Source organism: Myotis myotis, unplaced genomic scaffold, assembly GCF_014108235.1.
Source record: "Myotis myotis isolate mMyoMyo1 unplaced genomic scaffold, mMyoMyo1.p scaffold_m19_p_1, whole genome shotgun sequence".
NCBI lineage: Eukaryota > Metazoa > Chordata > Mammalia > Chiroptera > Vespertilionidae > Myotis > Myotis myotis.
The window spans coordinates 95,010,990-95,034,601 of NW_023416313.1; the positions used below are offsets into that span (position 1 = coordinate 95,010,990).

At 39.8% G+C, this 23,612-nt stretch overlaps 1 protein-coding gene across 12 annotated transcripts in view; it reads right to left on the reverse strand.

The window, feature by feature from the left end:
• Positions 1–23,612, reverse strand: part of MLLT10 (MLLT10 histone lysine methyltransferase DOT1L cofactor) — a 226,063-nt gene that overhangs the window by 133,660 nt on the left and 68,791 nt on the right. For 10 of the 12 annotated variants that reach the window (XM_036345292.1, XM_036345271.1, XM_036345254.1 and 7 more), the window contains 2 exons: positions 17,313–17,422; positions 1,957–2,060 (listed from right to left, as the gene is read on the reverse strand). In XM_036345292.1, coding sequence (XP_036201185.1) covers positions 1,957–2,060; positions 17,313–17,422 — 214 coding nt within the window. Of the gene's footprint in view, positions 1–1,956; positions 2,061–9,130; positions 9,156–17,312; positions 17,423–23,612 lie in introns of those variants that run through there. The other 2 variants (XM_036345326.1, XM_036345308.1) reach the window with 2 other exon arrangements.

Consider the following 23,612-nt stretch of genomic DNA (forward strand, 5'->3'; position numbering starts at 1 on the left):
ATACATGTTTTACATCACAAAAGAGACAATGAATTCTTTAAGAACCACTCCAAGGCCCCAATAATTAACACTTGATTTTACTTTTTCAATCTGTACCAGAGGTACAAATGGAAAAGCAAGGCCTCTAAGGGGCTGAAATGACATGTGATAGTATTTGCCCATGGATAAAGATTACATACTGTTAGAAGGAAAATGCTTCAAGTCATAGCACAGTACAGTAGTAGGTAAGAAAAACATAATCTGTGTTCTTCAATCAAAAACAATTGAAGAAAAGGAATTGAAACCTAAAGTTATGATATTTATATATTTTTAAAATACAAAGTGCTAAAGTTTATAATCATCATCTTCTCAATTTAATCTCCCACTTTTAGCATTCCAAAATTACAATATTAGTATATATCTCATTCCCAAAAAGTCAACTTTCATCATTGGAAAATTAAGTACAGTATTAAGAGAATTTATAAAGACCAAAAATGTTTTCCATTCCCCCAAATAATCTAAAATAGATTTCATAAATCCACACAGTAAGAGTTTAGGAAATAAGGTATACACCTATATTGACTATTAAATATAGACTGATTCTTAAAATTAGTAGGTAAATGGATTCTTTGCAGACTTTTATTTTTAACTGGTTTATTATATTGAATATTTTAGGATAATTTTTGCTCTTGAAATTTTATGCTGAAAAACCATCTACACTTAAAAGGGTAATATGCTAATTAGACCAGACATCCTTCCAGAAAAAGCCACGGTGGAAGGGGCCGAGACAGAGGTGGTTAGGCATGATAAGGCCGACAGGAGAGAGCAGTTAGGGGGATCAGGACGGCAGGGGAGAGCAGTTAGGATGATCAGGCCAGCAGGCAGAGGTGGTTAGGGTCAATCAGGCAGGCAGGGGTCCTGGATAGGAAAGGGTGCAAGCCGGGCTGAGGGACACCCCACCACACCCACCATGCACAAATTTCATGCACCAGGACTCTAGTCCTATATAATAAAAGCCTAATAGGCTAAGTATCCAGTCATCTGTTCAAACAATCAAAGCATAATATGCTAATGATATGCTAAGGCCACTCAAGTGGTTGCTATGACGTGCACTGGCCACCAGAGGGCAGACAGTCAACCAGTCGACCAGTCAATATGACGTGCACTGACCACAAGGGGGCAGACACTCCGACTGGTAGATTAGTTTGCTGCTGGGGTCTGGCAGATCAGGACTGAACGAGATGGGCTGGACACGCCCTGGAGCCCTCCCGTGGTCCCTCCCCAACTGGCCAACTCCCTGTTTCCCTCCCCGGGCCCAATCGTGCACCAGTGGGGTCCCTTGGCCTGGCCTACGCCCTCTTGCAATCCAGGACCCCTCAGGGATGTCAGAGAGCCAGTTCTGACCCAATCCCACAGGCCAGACTGAGGTACCCCACTGGTGCACGAATCCATGTACTGGGCCTCTGGACCTTCTGGAATGACCTTCCGGAATGACCAGTGGGCCAGGGGTGGGGCTGAGGCAGCAGCCGGGGCTGCTGCAAGGGCCGAGCCCCTTGCACGAATTTCATGTATCGGGCCTCTAGTAATAATAATAATGATGATGGCAACTGCTTTTTTTTGGCCTTAAAGCAAAGACAGCAAAGAAATGCTACTATCATTCATTAAATCCTTTCTGGTACTGCACTAAGAGTACCTACATCAGTTCTTTTAATCATAATAACAAATGAAAGGGCAGGTAACTAAAACTAATATTTTAAACAAAATGAAAATGAATAAAGTACATTAGAACCAGCGTCCATCTACTGAATAGTCACTCTGGTAAGTTCAATTATTAGAATTATCTTTATTACAAGTAAGTAAATATAAACATAAAAACTATCCCAATAAAATTTACTGTAAATAATATTTGGACACATAACTAAATCTTTCATTTACAAGGTATTCCTCATTTCTGTACAATGATGAAAACATACTTACCATGTCACATGGAAAGCCTGTCTACATCCATGTTTATTACATGTCATACAAGCACCAGTGGCTGCTTTGCTTTCTCTTCCTTGTTCATCACAAATGTAGCAAGTCTTAGGATACAGAAACAAAAACAAAAATAAAACAAAACCTTACAAGAGCTTGAAGGAACTGAAAATATTCAGAAGTCAAGATCATGGTTTACTATCTAATCTACTTTACTTCTAAACATGAATTCATTTTTTCTGACAGTAATCTAATTTTTCCAAACAGTACAAATATGAAAACATAAACAAGGACATATAAGTAGACCTAGGATTTCAGAAAGGGTTTTTATCTCTGACTCAAAAACCCTGCAAGATAACAATCTTCACAGGCCTGAGACCAAAGACCAAAACACAGCCTTACCACACCTTGTTCTTAAAACCTCCTCAAAATATTCACTGATTCCTGTTAAAAAGCTGTAAAAAAAGGTTTTGCCCTTCCTTTCCTCTGGAAGTAAGCACATCTAAAGGAGTCTGACAGAGGTAGTTGGGAGCTAAGAGATGAAACACAGTCCTATTTGAGTAAGCAAGGTTTAGGCCATTCCAACTATCCACCAGAATCTCTAGCTATGAAGGTCAGAGATGCCCCCAAGAGATATCAGCCAATGAACAGTCCCAGCAACTCTGGCACCGATCTGTTTCCTTTCCCCAAATGAAAATAGCTGATAGACGGTACCATTTTCATGAAAGACTGAATTATATAAGTGGCAATCTACAAGCATCTGTATAATGAATAAAATAATCAGCTAAATAGAAGTCGTATATAAAAAAATGTTTACATATACACAGGTGATAAACTTCTCAAATGAGACCAATTTCTGAACAATAATAAGGTTTAACATAGCCAACTTCAATAGGATCACATGAATTTTTAGAGCTAGAGAGATTTCCCCACTATGTACTGTGGTACCAAATAACACCATTCAACAATATTTACCAAAATAGCCTAGTATCTAGTCATGTACATGAATATCAAATCCTGTTGAAAAATATGGATTCATACTAAACTGAATTACAAAAATTATTTTATACCTATAAAAAGTCCCGAGTTACAATGGAAGAATTAAACATACGTTCTTAGTCTAAAAATGATCAAGAAGATTAAAAAAGGAAAGGACAGAGCTGACTAAAATAGTAACATTTTAGATAGTGAAATTCTGAGAAAATATACAAATAGGCCTCAAAAGAAAAATATCTTGGTAACTACCAAAGAGCTGACAGTGAGAAGATACCATCATTTGACCATTCTAAAATTACAATGGGTCTTTATTAAAAAAAAACAAAAAAAACAGGAAATACAATGTCCAGGCTACTGGAATGGCAGAGTGAAGAGCTCCATGGATCTTTTCCCTACTGAATTAACTATTTCACAGGTGAAAAACAGCACTCTGAAGTCTCTAAAAATTGTCCTAAAGACATGCAACCAACAGAGAAAATTTTATCCAAGAAAATCTACTAAATTTCAATAAGAACAGTTTCTGTGACATTTGAGCCATGATCTGCTCCCATCAACACCACCCAACCTCCACACATAGAGCTAGATTCCTGTGATATAAGGTCCCTTCTGTTGAGTGTGATTAAGAAGATGAGGGCTTCCTTTCACCCCAGCTCCTAGTCTAAGGCTACCAGTATAAATTTACCCGAGGAGGCCAGGTCTCCAGTGACTCTCATCCTACACATTTCTGGTAGCTCCCACTCATAAATTCCCACCTACAAGAGGCCAAGAATCCTGAGGTCCTATCATCCCTTCCCCCGCTTGCTAGTAGAATGGACAGGCTAGAAGGGATAAGCAGCCAGCGGTTATTATCCCCTTTCCTCCTAGCACCCTGTCAAACTACAGGTGACTCTTGTGGAGAAGCAGGGTGCTGCCCTATTCCCAGTTCCAGCTCCAGAGCAGTAGTGCAGAGATTCTGCCCTGTGCATCTTAAGAACAAATAACTCAGCAGCTCTGCCTGAGAGGACTGACATTTGGGACAGACCTTAGAGAAGTTCATGCCTAAGGGCTCAGTCAAAAACACTTAGGTAGTGAGCAATTAAGATAGAATTACCAGCTCCAGCCAGAAGGTTAGCAAATAAGGGCCCTCCTAGATCACACTCCTATCTGGGGGTCCAAAAGGCTATGTATATGAACTAGGTTGCACCCAAGCAGGAGAAACTGAAGTGGGATTTGGGGCAAATTTAAAAGCATTTCCTAAAGCCACAAAATTACACAAAAAGGCTCAAGGGGCTTTTGTACAACCTATGATCAAAAACTGGCTGAACAATAAGTTACTCTAAAGGTAACTCCTAAGAATTCAGACTTAAAAATAAAATCACGCTCACACCTGATGGTCTAAAGACTGTATGCATGCTCAAGACTGCATGCTCTCAGAAAGGACTGAAAAGAGAACCTTGGGGATGATCTCCTTGGAAAATAAATCTAAGTCACACACACACACACACACACACACACACACACACACACACACACACACACGAAATGACCAAAGGACTAAAATCTAACTAGCTAAGGGTGTTCAAGCACAATCTTTGACTAATAAGTGGTTTATGCTGACCCAAAGGCAACGTAAGAAGTCAGGTTTGAAAAAAACAAAAAACCCTTGCAGAGTGGCTAATTTGGTTGGAGTGTCCTCCCGTACACCAAAGCGTGGAGGGTTCAATTCCTGGTCAGGAAATATACCTAAGTTATGGGTTCAATCCCCAGTAGGGGTATATATGGGAGGCAACCAATCAATGTGCAGATGGTGAGCTACTATGGGTTGGACTGTGTCTCCTTCAAAAAGTTACGTGAAGTCCTAATAAACCACCAGTACCTTAGGTGTGATTTCATTTGGAAATCGGGTAATTGCAGGGATAAGTGGTTAACATTAGGTCATTGGGGGGTACGGTGGGCCCTTAATCCAATATAACTAGTGTCCTTATAGAAAGATGGCCATATAACACAGAGACAAAGGAAGAACACCATGAAGATGAAGGCGGAGATTGAGGTGATACATCTACAAGCCAAGAAATGACCAGGATTCTCAGCCATCACCAGAAGCTAGAAGAGAGGCATGAAACAAACTCTCTTTCAGAGTTTTCAGAAGAAACCAACCCTGTCAATGTCTGCACTTGAGAATTCTAGCATCCATAACTCTGAAAGAATAAATTTCTGTTGTTTTAAACCACCCAATTTGTGGTACTTTTGTTACAGCAGCTCTAGAAAATTAATACAGCCCCCCCCCCCCCCGGGCTTTATTTGTCTTCTATAATTGATACTTTGTAGCCTTGAGCATAGCCCAGGGCTGGCCAGGGCAGATGGGAAGCTTGGCTTCTCCATCACCGGGGGCAACCCAAGCCTCCTGCTCGCTCCAGCTCTGTGGCCGCCGCCATCTTAGTTGGGTTAATTTGCATACTCGCTCCTGATTGGCTGGTGGGCATGGCTTGTTCATAGTGGAGGGACAGTTAATTTGCATGTTTCTCTTTTATTATATAGGATAACATGCAAATTATGGTTACTAACAAAATGTATATGTCAATAAAATGAGAAATTCATATAAGAAAACATGAGGTCAAGAAATAAAAACACATATCTAAAGACAAATGGTACAAAAACTGGCCATTATATATTTACTGGCATGTAGAAAATTGAACAAGACAGGTCAATACAGTGAATTCTCTGCAATTTCGATATGTCTTACATAATATTCTAGAAAATTTCCTTTCCTATCCTTCACAAAATTTTTTTATTTTTCCTAAATCCCACAATTTTCCAGCAATACAAAATTATTTATTATTCTCTGGACTGACTACCACCTGCCCTATTGCACCTACTACCCTATTTTATTTTACTTTCTCTGTCTGGAATTATTACTTGATCCTTTTTTCCACAGGTCAAATTCCTAGTTATTCTTTTATAGTCTCTTGATATGCCTTATTTAATTCCTTAGGCAAAAATAATCCCTACTTTTGTTATATTCCATAACACTTCACTCAGATTCATTATTTATAATATATATTATTCTTTCTTTTCATACAAACATTGTAATTACATATTTACCTGACTGTCTGCTAACTAGCTATCACATTGAGAAAAACCCTGTATTTATTCATTGTTGAATTTCTAGTGTCCAGCACAATGCTTGATACAAAGTAAGTCCTCAGTAAGTGCCCACTGCCTTAACAAATGCTCTCCAAGTTATTCTTTACTACCATCCACTAAGGACTCATGTCTCCCAAAATTCAATTCATTTTCCAATTGTTCCTATCATTTCAGAATTTACATGCCCCCAATTAATCTAAATATTCATGAACCAAATATTAAAATATTAAGGTTAATTATATTAAACAAATCGACAAACATAATCTATCCTATATAATAAAATCCCAGAGACCATAACGGCAGAACAACCAGAACAACTGCTCGACCAGTCACTATGAGGTGCACTGACCACCTCTCGGTTCCTTTCCCCAGCCGGCAGGCTCCGATCACCAATGGCGACTGGGAACTGGGGCAGGTGGTAGCAGGGGCCAGGACTGGTGAGCGGGCGAAACGGCCGACCTCTTGGTCCCTCCCCCCAGCCCACAGGCTCTGATCGCCAATGGCGAATGGGGAACTGGGGTGGGTGGCAGGGGATGCAGGCAGCGCTAGGCCAAGGCCCTCACCTTGCCAGTCACCCCACACAGAGAGGGCGACCCGCAGCATGGGTGGGGCAGGCAAGCGGGTGGGAACGGCCGACCTCTCAGTCCCTCCCCCAGCCGTCAGTCTCCCATTATTGGATGGCAAATGGGGAACCGGGGAGGGTGGCAGTGGGGAGCAGAGCCAGCTGCTGGCAGCCAGGAAAGATGGCCCTGATCACAGGCTAGGCCTAGGGACCGTACCCGCACACGATTTTGGGCTCCGGGCCTCTAGCATATATAAAAGCCTAAGCGACCCAACGACTGGTCGACTGGTCTCTATGACACGCACTGACCACCAGAGGACAGATGCTCAACGCACAGGATCAGGCTCCCTCCTGTCTGGATCGGCCTGCGGGGATTCAGCCTGCGAGGATTGGGGTCGCTCCTGTCTGGATCGGGCCTGTGGGGATCGGGCTCCCTCCTGTCTGGATCACGCCTGTAGGGATCGGGCTCCCTGTCTGGATCAGGCCTGCGGGTATTAGGCTCCCTCCTGGCTGGACTGGGCCTACGGGGATTGGGCCAAAACCAGCAGTACAACATCCCCTGAGGGGTCCTGGATAGGGAGAGGGTGCAGGCCAGGCTGAGGGACCCCACCGGTGCACGAATCCATGCACCGGCCCTCTAGTAAAATATAAGAAACATATATAGGAAACACATACAAGGAACACTACAAAAAGAAAAAACACAATTGGTAAATGGATACACCATGTTTCTGAAACAAAAGATTCAATATTGTAAAAAGATAAATTCTTCCCCAAAGTATTTTGTTGTAATGCCAGTATAATAAAAATTGTATTTTGTTAGTCATAGTGCTCATCTGGAGAAATACATGACAATGTCTGTTCTACCATGTACTAAGATGTATATAAAGCCATAATAATTTAAAATAGTGAGCTATTTTAAACAGATACATCAATGGAATAGGAAAAATGTCAAGAATACCCAATAATTCAATAATGATCCAAAGAGTATTTCAAAACCTGTAAAAAACATAGATTATTCAATAATGTTTAAGAAACTGTCTGACCATGTGTGAAGGAAAAGTTTCAATACTCAACATATACTAACTATAATCTAAAATTAACTCTAAATGGACAAAAGATTTAAGTCAAAATAATTCATTCTTCCCTCTACCCTCCCTCCCTACTCTTTGTTTTAAACTTTAGACTTAAATCATGAGGTGGGGCCAAACATGGCAGCATCCATGCTGGTAAGGAGGGGCAACCCCACACAACTGTCAGAGCCCCAGGAGGGTTGACTCCCATGAGAGGACTGAGGACAGGGGTGGGGTCAGTGTCACAACCTGAACAAGGTAAGGAGACCAACCATGGAGAGGAGTGGGAAGGAGTGGTGGTGAAAGAGGCAGCTATGCAGGGAAGCAGCTACCAGCCCAGGGTGAGGTGCAGAGCCTGAATAAGGTTAGAATGGGCCTTGCATTAAGGGATGGCAGCAATAAAAGACTGCATAATACACACATACATACAAATTGATCAAATAAGTAAATATATTGAGGATAACGGGAGTCAAGTTTCTCACTGTCTGGCATGAACGTCTTAAATATAAAAAGAAAAAAATTAGAATAAATCCCGGTATAGGTAGATTTGGAGAAGTTACTAAAATCTGTGGTTCTCTATACAGAGGTCAATAGATACAAAAATAGGTATGTGTGCATATATATAACTCCATTTATTGAATCTGAAGAATCACTGTGACCTCACAGTCTTCAATATATACATAAGTACAGTAAAAATGCAGATGTAAATGTGTGTATATCTCCGTATCTAGATACATACATTTATTTCCTAGCTATCTTCATTTAGAGGGTTTGGGAGTAGCAATATCCTAATAACAATAAGCACACTTGGTGCCCATGTTGGTTTCTAAATCGATTCTCACCTAAAAGGAAAAATGGTGATTCCAGGGCTAGGGCAGGAATGATACAATAGAAATCTGAAATATACTATTGTGTCAGAAGTAAAGAACTGCTCACAGAATGGTAGAAACATGTCAGAAACAAAGAAAACAGCTTGAAGAGGTCCTATCAGCCAAACCTGAGATAATAGGAGCATCGAAATAAACGTAAGTAATGAAAAATGACCCATTAAAATAAAATAGTGACACACGGTCCATATTAGTCAATACTAATATAAATAATTGGAGAGAGGAGAAATCTATTTCTTAAAGTGGAATGCCAATGGATGAATGTAAAATAAATGATGGAATTAGAAAAGCATCACTTGCCATTTATCATAGTAATAAGTTAATTAAGCTAAGAAACAATAATGGATGCTAGAATCAGTGGGTAAAAGGCATAAAGAACAAGATATTTACATACAAAGTACTTCCCACAAAATGCAAAATTATTGATTATAAAGGAGAAAAAGATTAACCTCCCAATGGAGAAATCTTACAGGCCACACCTTAACCAAGTGATCAAGGTAACATCACCAGTAATGGAAAAAACTAAAATCATGTACCACCTGCTAAGATGTAATGAGAAGAACTCAGCATCACTTCCGTGATATTCCTGCCAAAAACATATAATCTGAATTTAATCATGAGGAAACAAACAAACAAAAATCCAAATAGAGGGACATTCTATTAAAATATCTGCCTGCAATCTTCTGAAGTTATATAAACCAGGGAAAAACTGAGTTACTATTTCAGATTAAAGGAGACTTAAAGAGACAAAATGCATTCTGCAGTCTTTTGGCTATGAAAGACAACACTGGAAATATTTGAAGAAATTTGGGAAATAATGAGATCTGTGGGGTAGACAGAAATAATGTACAAATGTTAATTTCTTGATTTTGATGGCCACATTCTGGTCAGGTAGGAGTAAGTCCTTCTTTATAGGAATTATATGGTAAAGTATTCAGGGGCATCAGTATCATATTAATAAATTGCTCTTAAATGGTTTAGGGGAGGAAAAGCTCTTTGTATTTAATATTAATGCAACCTTTATGGAAGTTTGAAATTATTTCAAAATAAAAAAGAAAAACCGGTATTTTTAAAATGAACTTTGAAAGTACAAAAAATATTTATTCATTAGTGTTGAGAAAGATTTTCTTTGCATGTCATCAAAGAAAGAAACAATAAAGAGCAGCTGTGTAAATTATATAAAAGATTTAAGTTTCTGAACTAGAAAAAATTAACATGCTAGAATACCAACAATAAAAACCTTGAAGACATACTGAAAGTTTAAAATCAAATGTTAAATTATAACCAAAAGCATACACAGCAAGTACTAGTAAGACAAAAGAATATCTGTAATATAAAAACACTTTGAAAGAAAAAAAGAGTATTACAGTGTTAAAACAAAGAGCTATTCAGTCAATTAACAAACATGAATAACCTTTAAAAAACAAAATATTTAACCTTACCAGTATTCAAAAAAAAAAATCAGATACTCTTAATATTTTCACTAAAAAGAATAGTAAACACTGTTTTAACACAGTGATAACAGTGCATAAGGAGATTAATAAAAGATAAGGTTATAAACCATCTCACAGTATAAATTAGGAAGTGCATGCTAGAGGACAATTTCACACAATATACATTTTGAATCTTCTAAAATGTTCATACCCTTTTACACAGAGATTCTGTTGGTGTACACATGCCAAACATCACATGAGGCACTTCAACAATAAGGGGTTCCTTAATTAAACTGTAGTTTATCAAAATTAGTAATACTCTATTACATGCTAAACATTCACTAAAAATAATGGCACAAATATAATTTGACACAAAAAGGTGTTCAGGTGATAATTAAAAAACACACACAGTATAATCAATATAATCAATATAATCCAATATTGTAAAAATGCATACACAAAAAATCCAGAAAGATCTGAATGAGAAGATTAAGGATGATTTTTGTCTTGCATTTTTCTATGTATTTTCTGTATGTTCAAATTTTTATTTGTTTTGGATTTTTTTTTTTATTAATCCTCACCAGAGGATATTTTTCCATTGGTTTTTAGAGAGAGTGGAAGAGGGAGGGAAAGACACAGAGAGAGAAACATTGATGTGAGAGAGGTACATCCATTGGTTGCTTCCACAAGTGCTCCACGACCAGGGCTAGGAATCGAATCCACAAGCGAGGTACCTACCCTTGACTAGAATCAAACCCGTGACCCTTCTGTCTGCAGGACAATGCTCTATCCACTAAGCCAAATTGGCTAGGGCTGTATGTTCAAATTTTTTAATTAAATTTATTGGGGTGACATTGGTTAATAAAATTATATAGGTTTCAAGGGTATAATTCTATAATATATCGTCTGTATAATGCATTGTGTTCACAACCCAAGGTGAAGTCTCCTTCCATCCCTACAAATTTGACCCCCTTTACCCTTTCTACCTCCCCGCCAAAACCCTTTCCCACTGCTGGCCACCACATCATTGTCTGTATCTATGATTTTTTGTCTTATTTGATAGTGAAATCATATCATTCTTGTCTTTTTTTACCTGACTTATTTCTCTTGGCATGATATTCTCAAGATCTATCTGTTGTCAAAAATTACAATATTTTACCTTTTCTTATGGCTAAGTAGTATTCCACTGCATATACATATATACCACATCTTATTTATCCAATCATCTAGCAAAGGACACTTTGGTGGTTTCCATATCTGGGCCACAGTGAATAATGTTGCAATGAATATATGGATACATATATCTTTCCGAATAAATGTTTTCAAATTTTTCGGATAGATACTAAAAAAGGGTTTGTTGGGTCATATGGTAACTCTATTCTTAATTTTTTGAGGAATCTTGATACTGTTTCCCACAGTGGCTATACCAGTTTACATTCCTATCACCAGTGTATAAGTGTTCCATAACTTCTCCAACACTTACTTGACTTGTTGCCAATAGCCAATCAAACAGGTGGGAGGTGGTATCTCATTGTAGTTTTGATTTGCATTTCCATAATAGCTAGTGAAATTTCATCTTTTCACATATCTGTTGGCCATTTGTACGTCTTCTTGGGAGAAGTTTCTATTCAGGTCCTCTGCCCATTTCTTAATTGGATTGTTTGTTTTTGTTGTTGATTTATATAAGTTCTTTAAATATTTTGGATATAAACCTCTTATTGGAGGTCTTGTTTGCAAATATCTTCTTCCATTCTTCCAATTTTCCCAGCACCATTTATTGAAGAGACTTTCTTTTCTCCATTGTATGACTGTGGTTCCTTTGTCAAAAATTATTTACTCATATATATGTGAATTTATTTCTGGACTCTCCATTCTGTTCCATTGATAAGTGTGTCTATTCTTCTGCCAAAACCATGCTATTTTGAGTATGGTCACTGTGTAGTATTAACTTAAAGTCAAGGAATGTGAAACCTCTGGCTTTGCTCTTTATTCTCAGGATTGCTTTGACTATACGAGATCTTCTACGATTCCACACAAATCATGTTCTATTTCTTTTTAAAATGCCACTGGAGCCCGGCTGGCGTGGCTCAGTGGTTGAGAGTCAACCTAGGAACCAGGAGTTCACGGTTCAATTCCCAATCAGGGCACATGCCCGGGTTGTGGGCTCAATCACCAGTAAGGGGCGTGCAGGAGGCAGCCAATCCATGATTCTCTCTCATCATGGATGTTTCTATCTCCCTCTCTCCCGTTCCCGTCCTCTCTGAAATCAATAAAAATATATATTTTTTAAATGCCACTGGAATTTTTTTAAATATATTTTATTGATTTTTACAGAGAGGAAAGGAGAGGGATAGAGAGATAGAAACATCGATGAGAGAGAAACATCAATCAGCTGCCTCCAGCACACCCCCTACTGGGGATGTGCCCACAACCAAGGTATGTGCCCTTGACCGGAATCAAAACTGGGACCCTTCAGTCCGCAGGATGACACTTTATCCACTAAGCCAAACCAGTTAGGGCGCCACTGGCATTTTTGATGGGGACTGCATTAAATCTGTATATTGCTTTGGATAATATGGCCATTTTAACTAAATTGATTCTTCCATCCATGAAAATGGAATACCTTTCCCTTTCTTTTTATCTTCGAAAATTTATTTTAATAATAATGTCTTATCCTATCTAATAAAAGAGAAGCATGGTAATTGGCGTATGAGCGCTACCCTTCCCATTGGCTAATCAGCGAGATATGCAAATTAACTTCCAGCCAAGATGGCGGCCGGCAGCCAGGCAGCTTGAAACTAACATGAGACTTGCTTGCTTCAGTGACGGAGGACTCCAACGTTCCCCGCCTGCCTTGCTGGCCTCTGAGCCTGCAGTTTAAGAAACACTGTAACAAATATAGAAGCTAAACAAAACCCCAGAAACCAGCTTTCAGCGAGCTGGGATCTCAGAGCTGGAGTTATACATTATTTCAATTATGAAACCTAAACAAACCAGATACCTTCTTTCAGCAGCAGAGGCCTCAGAGCTGGAGCCAGGGCTAAAGCTGGCCCAGAATTTAAAAAAAAAAAAAAAAAAAAGCAGTTGGGAGCTTCAGTCCCAGCCTGAAAACAGCCCTCAGCCCCTCACCCAGACTGGCCAGGCACCCCAGTGGGGACCCCCCACCCTGAAGGTGTGTGACCAGCTGCAAATAGCCATCATCCCCTTATCCAGGCTGGCCAGGCACCCCAGTGGGGACCCCCACCCTGATCCAGGACAGCCTTCAGGGCAAATCAGCCAGCCCCCACCCATGCACCAGGCCTCTATTCTATATAGTAAAAGGGTAATATGCATCCCAGCACTGGGATCAGCGGAGCCGCGAGGCCTCCAAGCACCGGGATCAGCGGAGCCGAGAGGCCTCCCGGCAGTGGGATTAGCATGACAGGGGGCAGCGCCCAAACCCCCTGATCGCCCTGCGGCACTGTGTGTGACAGGGGGTGTGGCCACAACCTCCCTATCCGCCCTGCTCTGTTCCTGATAGGGGAAGGCGCCCCAACCCCTTAATCGGCCCTGCTCTGTGCCTGATAGGGGGGAGCTCCACAACCCCCTGATCTCCCTGCGGCTCTGTGTGTGACAGGGTGCGGCGCCCCAACCCCCGCCCCCCGCTCTGTGTGTGACAGGGTAGAGACATAACCTCCCCATCGGCCCTGTCCTCAGTGTGAGAGTGGCGGCGCCCCAACCCCCTGATCAGCCCTGCTCTGTGGGTGATAGAGGGCGGTGCCCCAACCTCCTGCCCCCCCACGGGCCCTGCTCTGTGTGTGATGGGATAGAGCCATAACCTCCCCATCGGCCCTGTGCTGAGTGTGACAGTGGCAGCGCCCCAACCCCCTGATCGGCCCTGCTCTGTGGGTGATAGAGGGCAGCGCCACAACCCCCTGATCAGCCCTGCTCTGTGCGTGACAGGGCAGCTCCCCAACCCCGATTGGCCCTGCTCTGTGCGTGACAGGGGGCAGCGCCCCAACCCCCTGATTGGCCCTGCTCTGTGCGTGACAGGGGGTGGCGCCGCAACCCCCCAATTGGCCCTACCCTGAGCGTGACTGAGGGTGGCATCGCAACCTCCCAATCCGCCCTGCTCTGTGCATGACAGGGGGTGGCGCCCCAACTCCCCAATCGGCCCTGCTCTGAGCCCGACCAGGGGCTGCACCTAGGGTTTGGGCCTGCCCTCTGCCACCCAGGAGCAGGCCTAAACCAGCAGATCGTTATCTCCCGAGGCGTCCCAGACTGCGAGAGGGCACAGGCCAGGCTGAGGGACCCCCCTCCCCGAGTGCACAAATTTTTGTGCACCGGGACTCTAGTTATTAAATAAGGTGTGAACATCAACCTATGAACCAGGAAGTCAGTTTGATTCCCGGTAAGGGCACATGCCTGGGTTGCGGGTTTGAACCCCAATATGGGGCACGCAGGAGGCAGCCAATCAATGATTCTCTTTCATCATTGATGTTTCTATCTCTCTCTCCCTCTCCCTTCCTCTCTGAAATAAAATATATATACATATACACATATATATACATATATATATGTGTATATATATAGAAAAAAATAAAATACAGAGACATGGAAGCATGAAAGCTGGAGGGGGGTCAATGGGGGGAAAGGGGATATAGGTAATACTTTCAACAGTAAAAAATTATTTAAAAAATAAAGTAATATATATTGAAAAAGATACAAAGAAAGGGAAGCATATAGGTCCTTCACATTCTTTGGTAAGTTTATTCTTAAGTATTTTATTCTTTCAGTGGTGATTGCGAAAGGAATTTTTTCATTTCTTTTTCTGAAATTTAATTGTTAGTATATAGAAACACAATATAATTTTGTACATTGATTTTGTATCCTGCAACTTTACTGTATTGGTTTATTGTTTCTAATAGTTTTTTGGTGGAGTCTTTAGGGCTTTCTATATAAAGAAATAATGTCATCTTCAATAAGTGACAATTTTACTTCTTCATTCCCAATTTAGATGCCTTTTATTCCTTTTTCTTGCTTGACTGCTCTGGCTAACATTTCCAGTGCTATCCTATATAATAAAGAGGTAATATGCAAATTGACCCTCACTGCCACACCATCACAAGATGGCTGCACCCACAGCAGAGGCTGGTTCCCATAACAAGCTGTAATGAGCGAACAGCAGGGACCTGAGGCTGCGTGGCACAGGGACAGGGAGCCTGAGGATGCACCCCCACCCGGCAGGGCTTGATGGGGGCCTTGAGGCTGCACACCCCCACCCAGCAGGGCTTGACGGGAGTGGGGCCAGCCAGGTCTGGATCTCTCCCAATGGGGAAGGGGCCAGCCAGGTCTGGGTCTCGCGCAATCTCAAGGTGCACATGGGTGGGCGGGGACTTGACTCTGCGTCCCGCAGCATGCCCCAGACTCTGACAGGAGGAAGATTTTCACATACATTTTACTAATTTTCTTTCATCTCTGACACTTCTATTATAGAGAAAGGGCAAATAGCAATATTAAAATTTATTTTCCTCTAATTAATTCCCTTTTAATGTGCACGAATTACGTGCACCGGGCCACTAGTGTTGATTAACAGTGGTGAGAGTGGGCATCCTTGTCTTGTACATGATCTTAGAGGAAAAAATTGTTTTTCAGCATTGAGTATGATAATAGCTGAGGGTCTGTCATATATGGCCTTTATTATGTTGTGATACTTCCCTTCTATACCCACAGTATTAAGTTTTTTAATCATAAATGGATATTGTATCTTATCAAATGCTATTTCTGCATCTATTGTTATGCAAATATAATTTTTACCCTTTATGTTTGTTAATGTGGTGTTACATTGATCAATTTATATGTTCAAGTAAACTTGAGCCCCTGTAATAAACCCCACTTGATTGTGATGTATTATCTTAATGTATTTTAATTTCACACAATATACTTTCTGAAGCTTCCAAAATGCATATACCCTTTAAACAAAAATTATGCTGTTGTGTGCATGCCAAACATTAAATGAGGTACTTCAACAATAAGGGGGTTCCTTAATTAAATTGCAATTTATCAAAAACAATAATACTCTGTATTACATGCTAAATATCTACTAAAAATAATAGCAAAAATATAATTTATTGATACAAAAAGATGTTCAGGTTAATAATTATTTAATAAATATAGTATAATCAATATAATCCAATATTGTATACATAAAAATGCACACAAAAAATCTAGAAGGATCTGAATGAGAAGATTTAGGATGATTTTTGTCTTGCACTTTTCTATTTATCTTTCTGTATTTTCAGAATTTTTAAATGTTAAATCTGCATTATAAATGTTTAATAAAAAATTTCTAAAACCTTAAAACTGGCTGCAGTAATACTTTCTCCCACTGATGGAATAAATCAACAGGTACTTTAAATAAATGGTAACACTAAAAGGTGCATTGGTAATGGAAAAATCATCTAATATGCAAAAGAGAATCAAACAATAATATACATGTATGAAATTTTAAAAACACATAATGGAAAAAAGCAAACATTAACTTTAGAAATATATAAGGGAAAAAAGCAAACATTAACTAAGGTTTGAAGAAAGCTAACAACAAATATCCGATCGTGGTGGTAGAAAATAATTTGAGGGAGAGCAGCAAGAAATATTCTGCAACAGGATTATCTTTTAAGAAAGGATGTATAATGTCATAATGGGTATTATATCAAATAGTGATTAATTCAAACTTAATAGAATCTTTCTGTGTGAAAGAACACAGAATTTCAATAATTCTTAAAGGACAAATCCATAAGGACTAAAATGTCATGTAAATGTTAGAATATTAAATACCTAGATTCATATAAAAAGGTAACATATTTTTGTTTATTTGTTTGTACTCCTGTGACCTTAGTAATGTATTTCTTTTTAAATATATTTTATTGATTTTTCACAGAGAGGAAGGGAGAGGGATAGAGAGTTAGAAACATCGATGAGAAACATCGATCAGCTGCCTCCTGCACGCCCCCTACTGGGGATGTGCCCGCAACCAAGGTACATGCCCCTGACTGGAATCGAACCTGGGACCTTTCAGTCCACAGGCTGACACTCTATCCACTGAGCCAAACCGGTCAGGGCTAATAATTGTAGTTTACCAGGTAATTATACTTTGTCCAAATCTCTCTGGAATTAGATGAAGACCTATACTTTAAATTTTCTAATGTAGGCCTATAATAAAACAAAATTTTAAAAAATTCCTTTACACTTCCCAGCTTCGTAACAAAAAAGTTTTATGCAAACATCAATAGAATAATATCTACTGTACCTTATTATAACGATCATGTGGAACAGACTGTAAAACAATTGGTTCCATTGTAGAAACATTGGCAAATTGTACCTCTGGAATATACAGGGCACAAACCACATGAGCCCAACCTAAAATAAATAAATAAAAATAACATCATTTTCCAGTTTTCAATGAAGCTTTTCAAAGATACATAAAATCAGTGATCTTCTAAAGAGAACCATTAAGTGCTTACTTAAGCAAATATACAACAAAATAAATTCTCATTATTGACTGAATAGTCAAAACACTACTAATAAAGCACTCTTAATCATTCCTCTAGTTATATGCACAGTAACACAAATAAGGGAAACATTTTAAAATTCAGATTCTGGCACTGACTGACTTCTTATAAATGATTCAGATCAACACTGCTTCTGAGAACCACTGTAAAAATGAGAATTTTTATAGCTGATTATCTAAAATAAAAAATTTAATACTTTAATCTTGAATGACAACATTAAATTGTTTAAACAGATCACCAACCAAAAAAAAAAAGTATATGAACAGACCACAAAAGAAAACAAATTGCTCTTTAAAATGTGAAAAGATGGTCAGATTCGCTTATAAAAACAGAGAAATGTAAAAATACCTTCTCAGAGACACCAATTTCCACCTATTGGGTTACCAAGGGTATAGAAAACAGCTTTTATGATTTACTAGAGGCCCGGTGCACAAAAATTTGTGCACGGGGGGGGGGGGGGGGGGGGAGCGCCGCCTCAGCTCTACCTATGCCCTCTTGTAGTCTGTGACCTCTCAGAGGATGTCCACCTGCTGGCTTAGTCCCGCTCCCTGCGGGGATCGGGCCCAAGCTGGCACTCAGACATCCCTCTGGCAGCCCGGCAGCCCTTGGGGGATGTCCACTTACCAGCAGGGAGCAGACCTAAGCTGCAGTCGGACATCCTTAGCGCTGCTGAGGAGGCAGGAGAGGCTCCCGCCACCACCACTGTGCTGGCAGCCGTCAGCCGGGCTTGTGGCTGAGCAGAGTTCCCCCGTGGGAGCGCACTGACCCCAGGGGACAGCTCCTGCATTGAGCATCTGCCCCCTGGTGGTCAGTATGTGTCATAGTGACAAGTCATTCCCAGTCTTTCTGCTGTTAAGGTGAATCTGCATATTACCCTTTTATTATATAGGATAGAGGCCTGGTGCACAGGTGGGGGCTGGCTGGTTTGCCCTGAAGGGTGTCCCAGATCAGGGTGGGGGTCCCGCTGGGGTGCCTGGCCAGCCTGGGTGAGGGGCTGATGGGTGTTTGCAGGCTGGTCACACACCCTTCAGGGTGGGGGTCCCCACTGGGGTGCCTGGCCAGCCTAGGTGAGGGGCTATGTCTGTTTTCAGGCTGGCCATACTCCCTTTAGGGTGGGGGGTCCCCACTGGGGTGCCTGGCCAGTCTGGATGAGGGGCTGAGAGCCATTTTCAGGCTGGCCAAGCCCCCCAGCCACAGAAGCTCCCAGCCTATGCTTTTTTTCTTTTACTTTTTTATTTTGGGATTTATTTACTTTGTATAATGGAAACTTTGTAGCCTTGAGCGGAGCTCAGAGCCGGCCAGGACGGGTGGGAAGCTTGGCTTCCTCCATCACTGGAGCAACCAAGCCTCCTGCTCGCTCCAGCTCGGTGGCTGCCGGCCGCCATCTTAGTTGGGTTAATTGCATACAGTCACTCTGATTGACTGGTGGGCGTGGCTTAAGGCATAACGAAGGTACGGTCAATTTGCATGTTTGTCTTTTATTAGTGTAGATTGTTGCTGGGAATATAATTTGGTACAAACACTAGGGAGATTAATTTGGAATTATCTACCAAAATTAATTGTAAAATCCCTTTGACCCTACAGTTTCACTTCTGGGAATTAATAATCTTACAGATGTACTTGCATATAAGGAAAATGACATATATAAAAACATCTCTAAAAATAAAAGTGTAATATGCTAATAGACCGGACAACCTTCCCGATAAAGCCGGAGCTGCGAGGGAAGCCAGGGTCCAGGGCGCCAGAGGGAAGCCAGTGCCGGCAGCTTTGGGAAGGAAGGCCTACTCTTGCACGAATTTTGTGCATTGGGCCTCTAGTTACTAAAAGCAGATTAGAAAGTCCATCAGTTGGTGACTAATTATATAACAGGGTAAAAAAAAAAAAAGACAGCTCTATACTGATAATAGAGATAAAATGTTCTGTGAAAATAATTAGGATGCAAGACTATGTATAATATTCATACAGAATAAAAATTGGAGTCTTGGCCAGTGTGGTTCAGTTGGTTGAGTGTCATCCCATGCACTGAAAGGTCACCTGTTCAATTCACAGTCAGGGCACACACTCAGGTTGCAGGTTGACCCCTGTTGGGGTACATAAGGAGGCAACATTTCTCTCCCTCTACCTCTCTCTCCAAAATCAATTTTTTTTTTAAGCCGGAGGAAATATTTGACTATTCATATTTATCTGCATATGCCAAAAGACCTAGAAGGGTATGCCAAAAAAAAGTAATAACAGCAATTGTCTTGGTGGTAAGAAAGTTGTTGGTTGAGGAACTAGGCAAATGGTGAACAGGAGTAAGAGAGACTGTTATTAACACTTTTTTAAATTTTGGAAAATGTGACAATATAATATAGTTTAAACAATAAATTAAGATATGTAAATATATGTATTGCCAAAAACATTGTATTTTTCCCTTTTCATTACTAAGACCATTACTGTATTCTTTGCCAAAAATACTTTAATCTATTCAATAAATGGTGTTAGAAATATTAAACAGATATGTGCAAAGCAATGAAACTAGACCACCCTCTTACACCATACACAAGAATAAACTCAAATGTATTAAAGACTTAAATGTTAGATTCAAAACCATAAAAATCCTAGAAGAAACATAAGCAGTAAAATCTCGGACATTTCTCGTAGCAATTTTTTTTCTACCATATCTCCTCAGGCAAGGGAAACAAAACAAAAAAATAAACAAATGGACTACATCAAATTAAAAAGCTTTTGCTCAGAAAAGGACACCTTCAACAAAGTGAAAAGACAACCACTCAATGGGAGAACATATTTGCTGATACATCTGATAAGGGGTTAATACCCAAAATTTATAGAGAACTTACAAAACTCAACACCAAAAAACAAACAATCCAATTAAAAAATGGGCAAAGGATCAGAATAGACATGATATAGGACCTAACTAGACCCAACAGACCTCAAAAGGTGTTAATATCCAAAATTTTTAAAGAACTTATAAAACTCAACACCAAAAAACAATCCAATTTAAAAATGGGCAAAGTTCCAAAGAGGACATACAGAAGGCCAATGGACATATAAAAGATGTTAAATGTCATTCACTAATCATCAGAGAAATACAAATTAAAACTGCAATGAGATATCACCTCACACCTAGCAGAATGGTTATTTTATCAGTAATCAACAAACAAGTGTTGGGGAGAATGTGCAGAAAAGGGAAACCTCATGCACTATTGGTAGGAATGCAGATTGGTGAAGCAACTGTGGAAAATGGTATGGGGTTACATCAAAAATTTAAATATAAAACTGCTTTATGGCCCAGTGATTCCGCTTCTGGAAATATATATCCAGAGAAACCCAAAACACTGATTTGAAAGAATATATGCAACCCTACGTTCATTGCAGAGTTACTTACAATAGCCAAGATTTGGAAGCAATCCAAGTGCCCATCAATACATGAATGGATAAAAAAGCTGTGGTACATTTACACAATGGAATACTACTCAGCCATAAAAAATAAGGAAATTTTACCCTTTTTGACAGCATAGATGGACCTGGAGAATATTATACTAAGTGAAATAAGCCAATAAGAGAAAGACACAGACCATATGATTTTACTTATATGGAATCTAATGAACAAAATGAACTAACAAGCAAAATAGAGACAGACTCAAAGTCAGTAGACTGACAGCTGTGAGAGATGCTAGGAGAGAAGGAACTGAGGGGGAAAGGGGGAAAGAGAAAGAACTCATGGACAGGACAACAGCATGGTGATTGCCAGGGGGAGGGAAGTGGGGTGAGGTGGAGGGTATAAGGGGTATATATGGTGATCAATGGAGACTTGACTTAGGGTGGTGAACAAACAATACAGTGCATAGACAATGTGTTGTAGAATTGTACACCTGAAACCTGTTTTTGTTAATCAATGTCACCCAAATAAATTCAATAGAAAGACAAAAAATACTTTAGAGTTGGCTAACCAAAATGTAAATGTATACTAACAGAAATCATAAAGGGTGTCCGAAAATTCACGCAAGGAGTAATTTTGATAGAAAACACAGGTTTATAATTAAAAATTGTAAATTTTTTATTGATTCATAAAGTATACAGTATAGGGTTATGTATGGAATAGCATATCGGGTAAACGGCCTCCATGACTTTGCTGGCACATACACACTCTTTTGTTGAAATTTTCCATGACCGTTTTGCATAAATGTGGCTGAATTTCGTTGATCACCAAAACAGGAAATTACATGACCAGGAAATGACTCATGCAGTAATTAAATTGTTTCTCAGGCTGAAGTTGTCGCATTTGGGGTTCAGAAAATCCACGAGTGATTGTTGAGAAACAAATGCATCCACAACGTGTCACTGTTTGGTGTGGATTTTGGGCTGGAGGCACCATCGGACCATTCTTCCTCGAAAATGCGGCTGCTCAGGCAATAACAGTTAATGGTGCTTGCTATCGCGACATGATAATTCAGTTTTTTGTGCCTAAATTGCAAGATATGGATGTGGACGACATGTGGTTTCAACAAGACGGTGCCACATGCCATACAGCCTGAGAAACAATTCAATTACTGCATGAGTCATTTCCTGGTCGTGTAATTTCCCATTTTGGTGATCAGAATTGGCTGCCCAGATCATGTGATTTAACGCCGTTGGACTTTTTCCTTTAGGGTTTTTTGAAGTCTAAGGTTTATGCCAACAAGCCCATGACCACCCATGCCTTGGAGGAGGAAATTGAGCGCTGTATCAATGAAACTCAGCCACATTTATGCAAAACGGTCATGGAAAATTTCAACAAAAGAGTGCATATGTGCCAGCAAAGCCGTGGAGGCTATTTACCCGATATGCTATTCCATACATAACCCTATACTGTATACTTTATGAATCAATAAAAAATTTGCAATTTTTAATTATAAACCTGTGTTTTCTATCAAAATTACTTCTTGCGTGAATTTGGGGACACCATTTACCTCTACTTTTTAAAAACTCATCTTTATTATTGAAAGTCCCACCGCCCCCCTTCCGCCCAGGCCTTCATCACACTATTGTCTATGTCCATGGATTATGCATATATGAATATAAATTCTTTGGTTGATCTTTTCCCACCCACCCCCCCCACCTTCCCTCTGAGATTCAATAATCTGTTCCATGTTTCTATGTCTCTGGATCTATTTTGTTCATCAGTTTATTTTATTCATTAGATTCCACATATGAGTGAAATCATGTGATACTTGTCTTTCTGTGACTGGTTTATCCACTTAACATAATACTCTCCAGTCCCTCCATACCATCTCAAAAGGTGAGAGATCCTTCTTTCTTATTGCTGTATAATATTCCGTGGTATAAATGTGCCATAGTTTTTTTTATCCACTCACCCACTAACGGGCACTTGGGCTGTTTCCAGACCTTAGCTACAGAAAGAATGTATCTCTACTTTTTAAATTTCTTCATGAGTTACTTGACTTTCACAGTATGCTACAGTTTAATAAATTTGTGGTACTGAGCTATAAGGAAATATAGATTTCTCTCAGAGAGATAACTAAAAACAGAAATGAAAATGAGAAATATGAAAGGTTCCTCAGAAAAGCACAACAAAATTTAGAAATCAGCAAAAAGGCCCTCAAGTGTGTTAAAATTAACATTCAATAAAAACATCATCTGTCCTGCAATACACAAAAGGGGGGGGGGAGGGTGTCTAAAACAACAGATTTTAAGTCTAGCCGAGAGAGAGAGAGAGAGAGAGAGAGAGAGAGAGAGAGAGAGAGAAGCTTATTTTTTTTCAAAAATAATTTCTATAAGGAACTGTATCCATTAAAAAATCAAGATTTTAATTAAAAGTATGTGGACTGTTCTGCATTAAGAGAAAACAATGCTTAATTCCATCCACAAAATAGAAAAACTTTTTCAATAAAAAATAATTCATAAATTATATCCACTGCTATAAAAATATTTGAGTGGTAAACACTATTCAATTTTATATAATAATATGAACTACCAAATACCTTAAAATACTTTCCCAATCCAGTTTTCAATAAAAAAATTTTCAAAAATCTCTG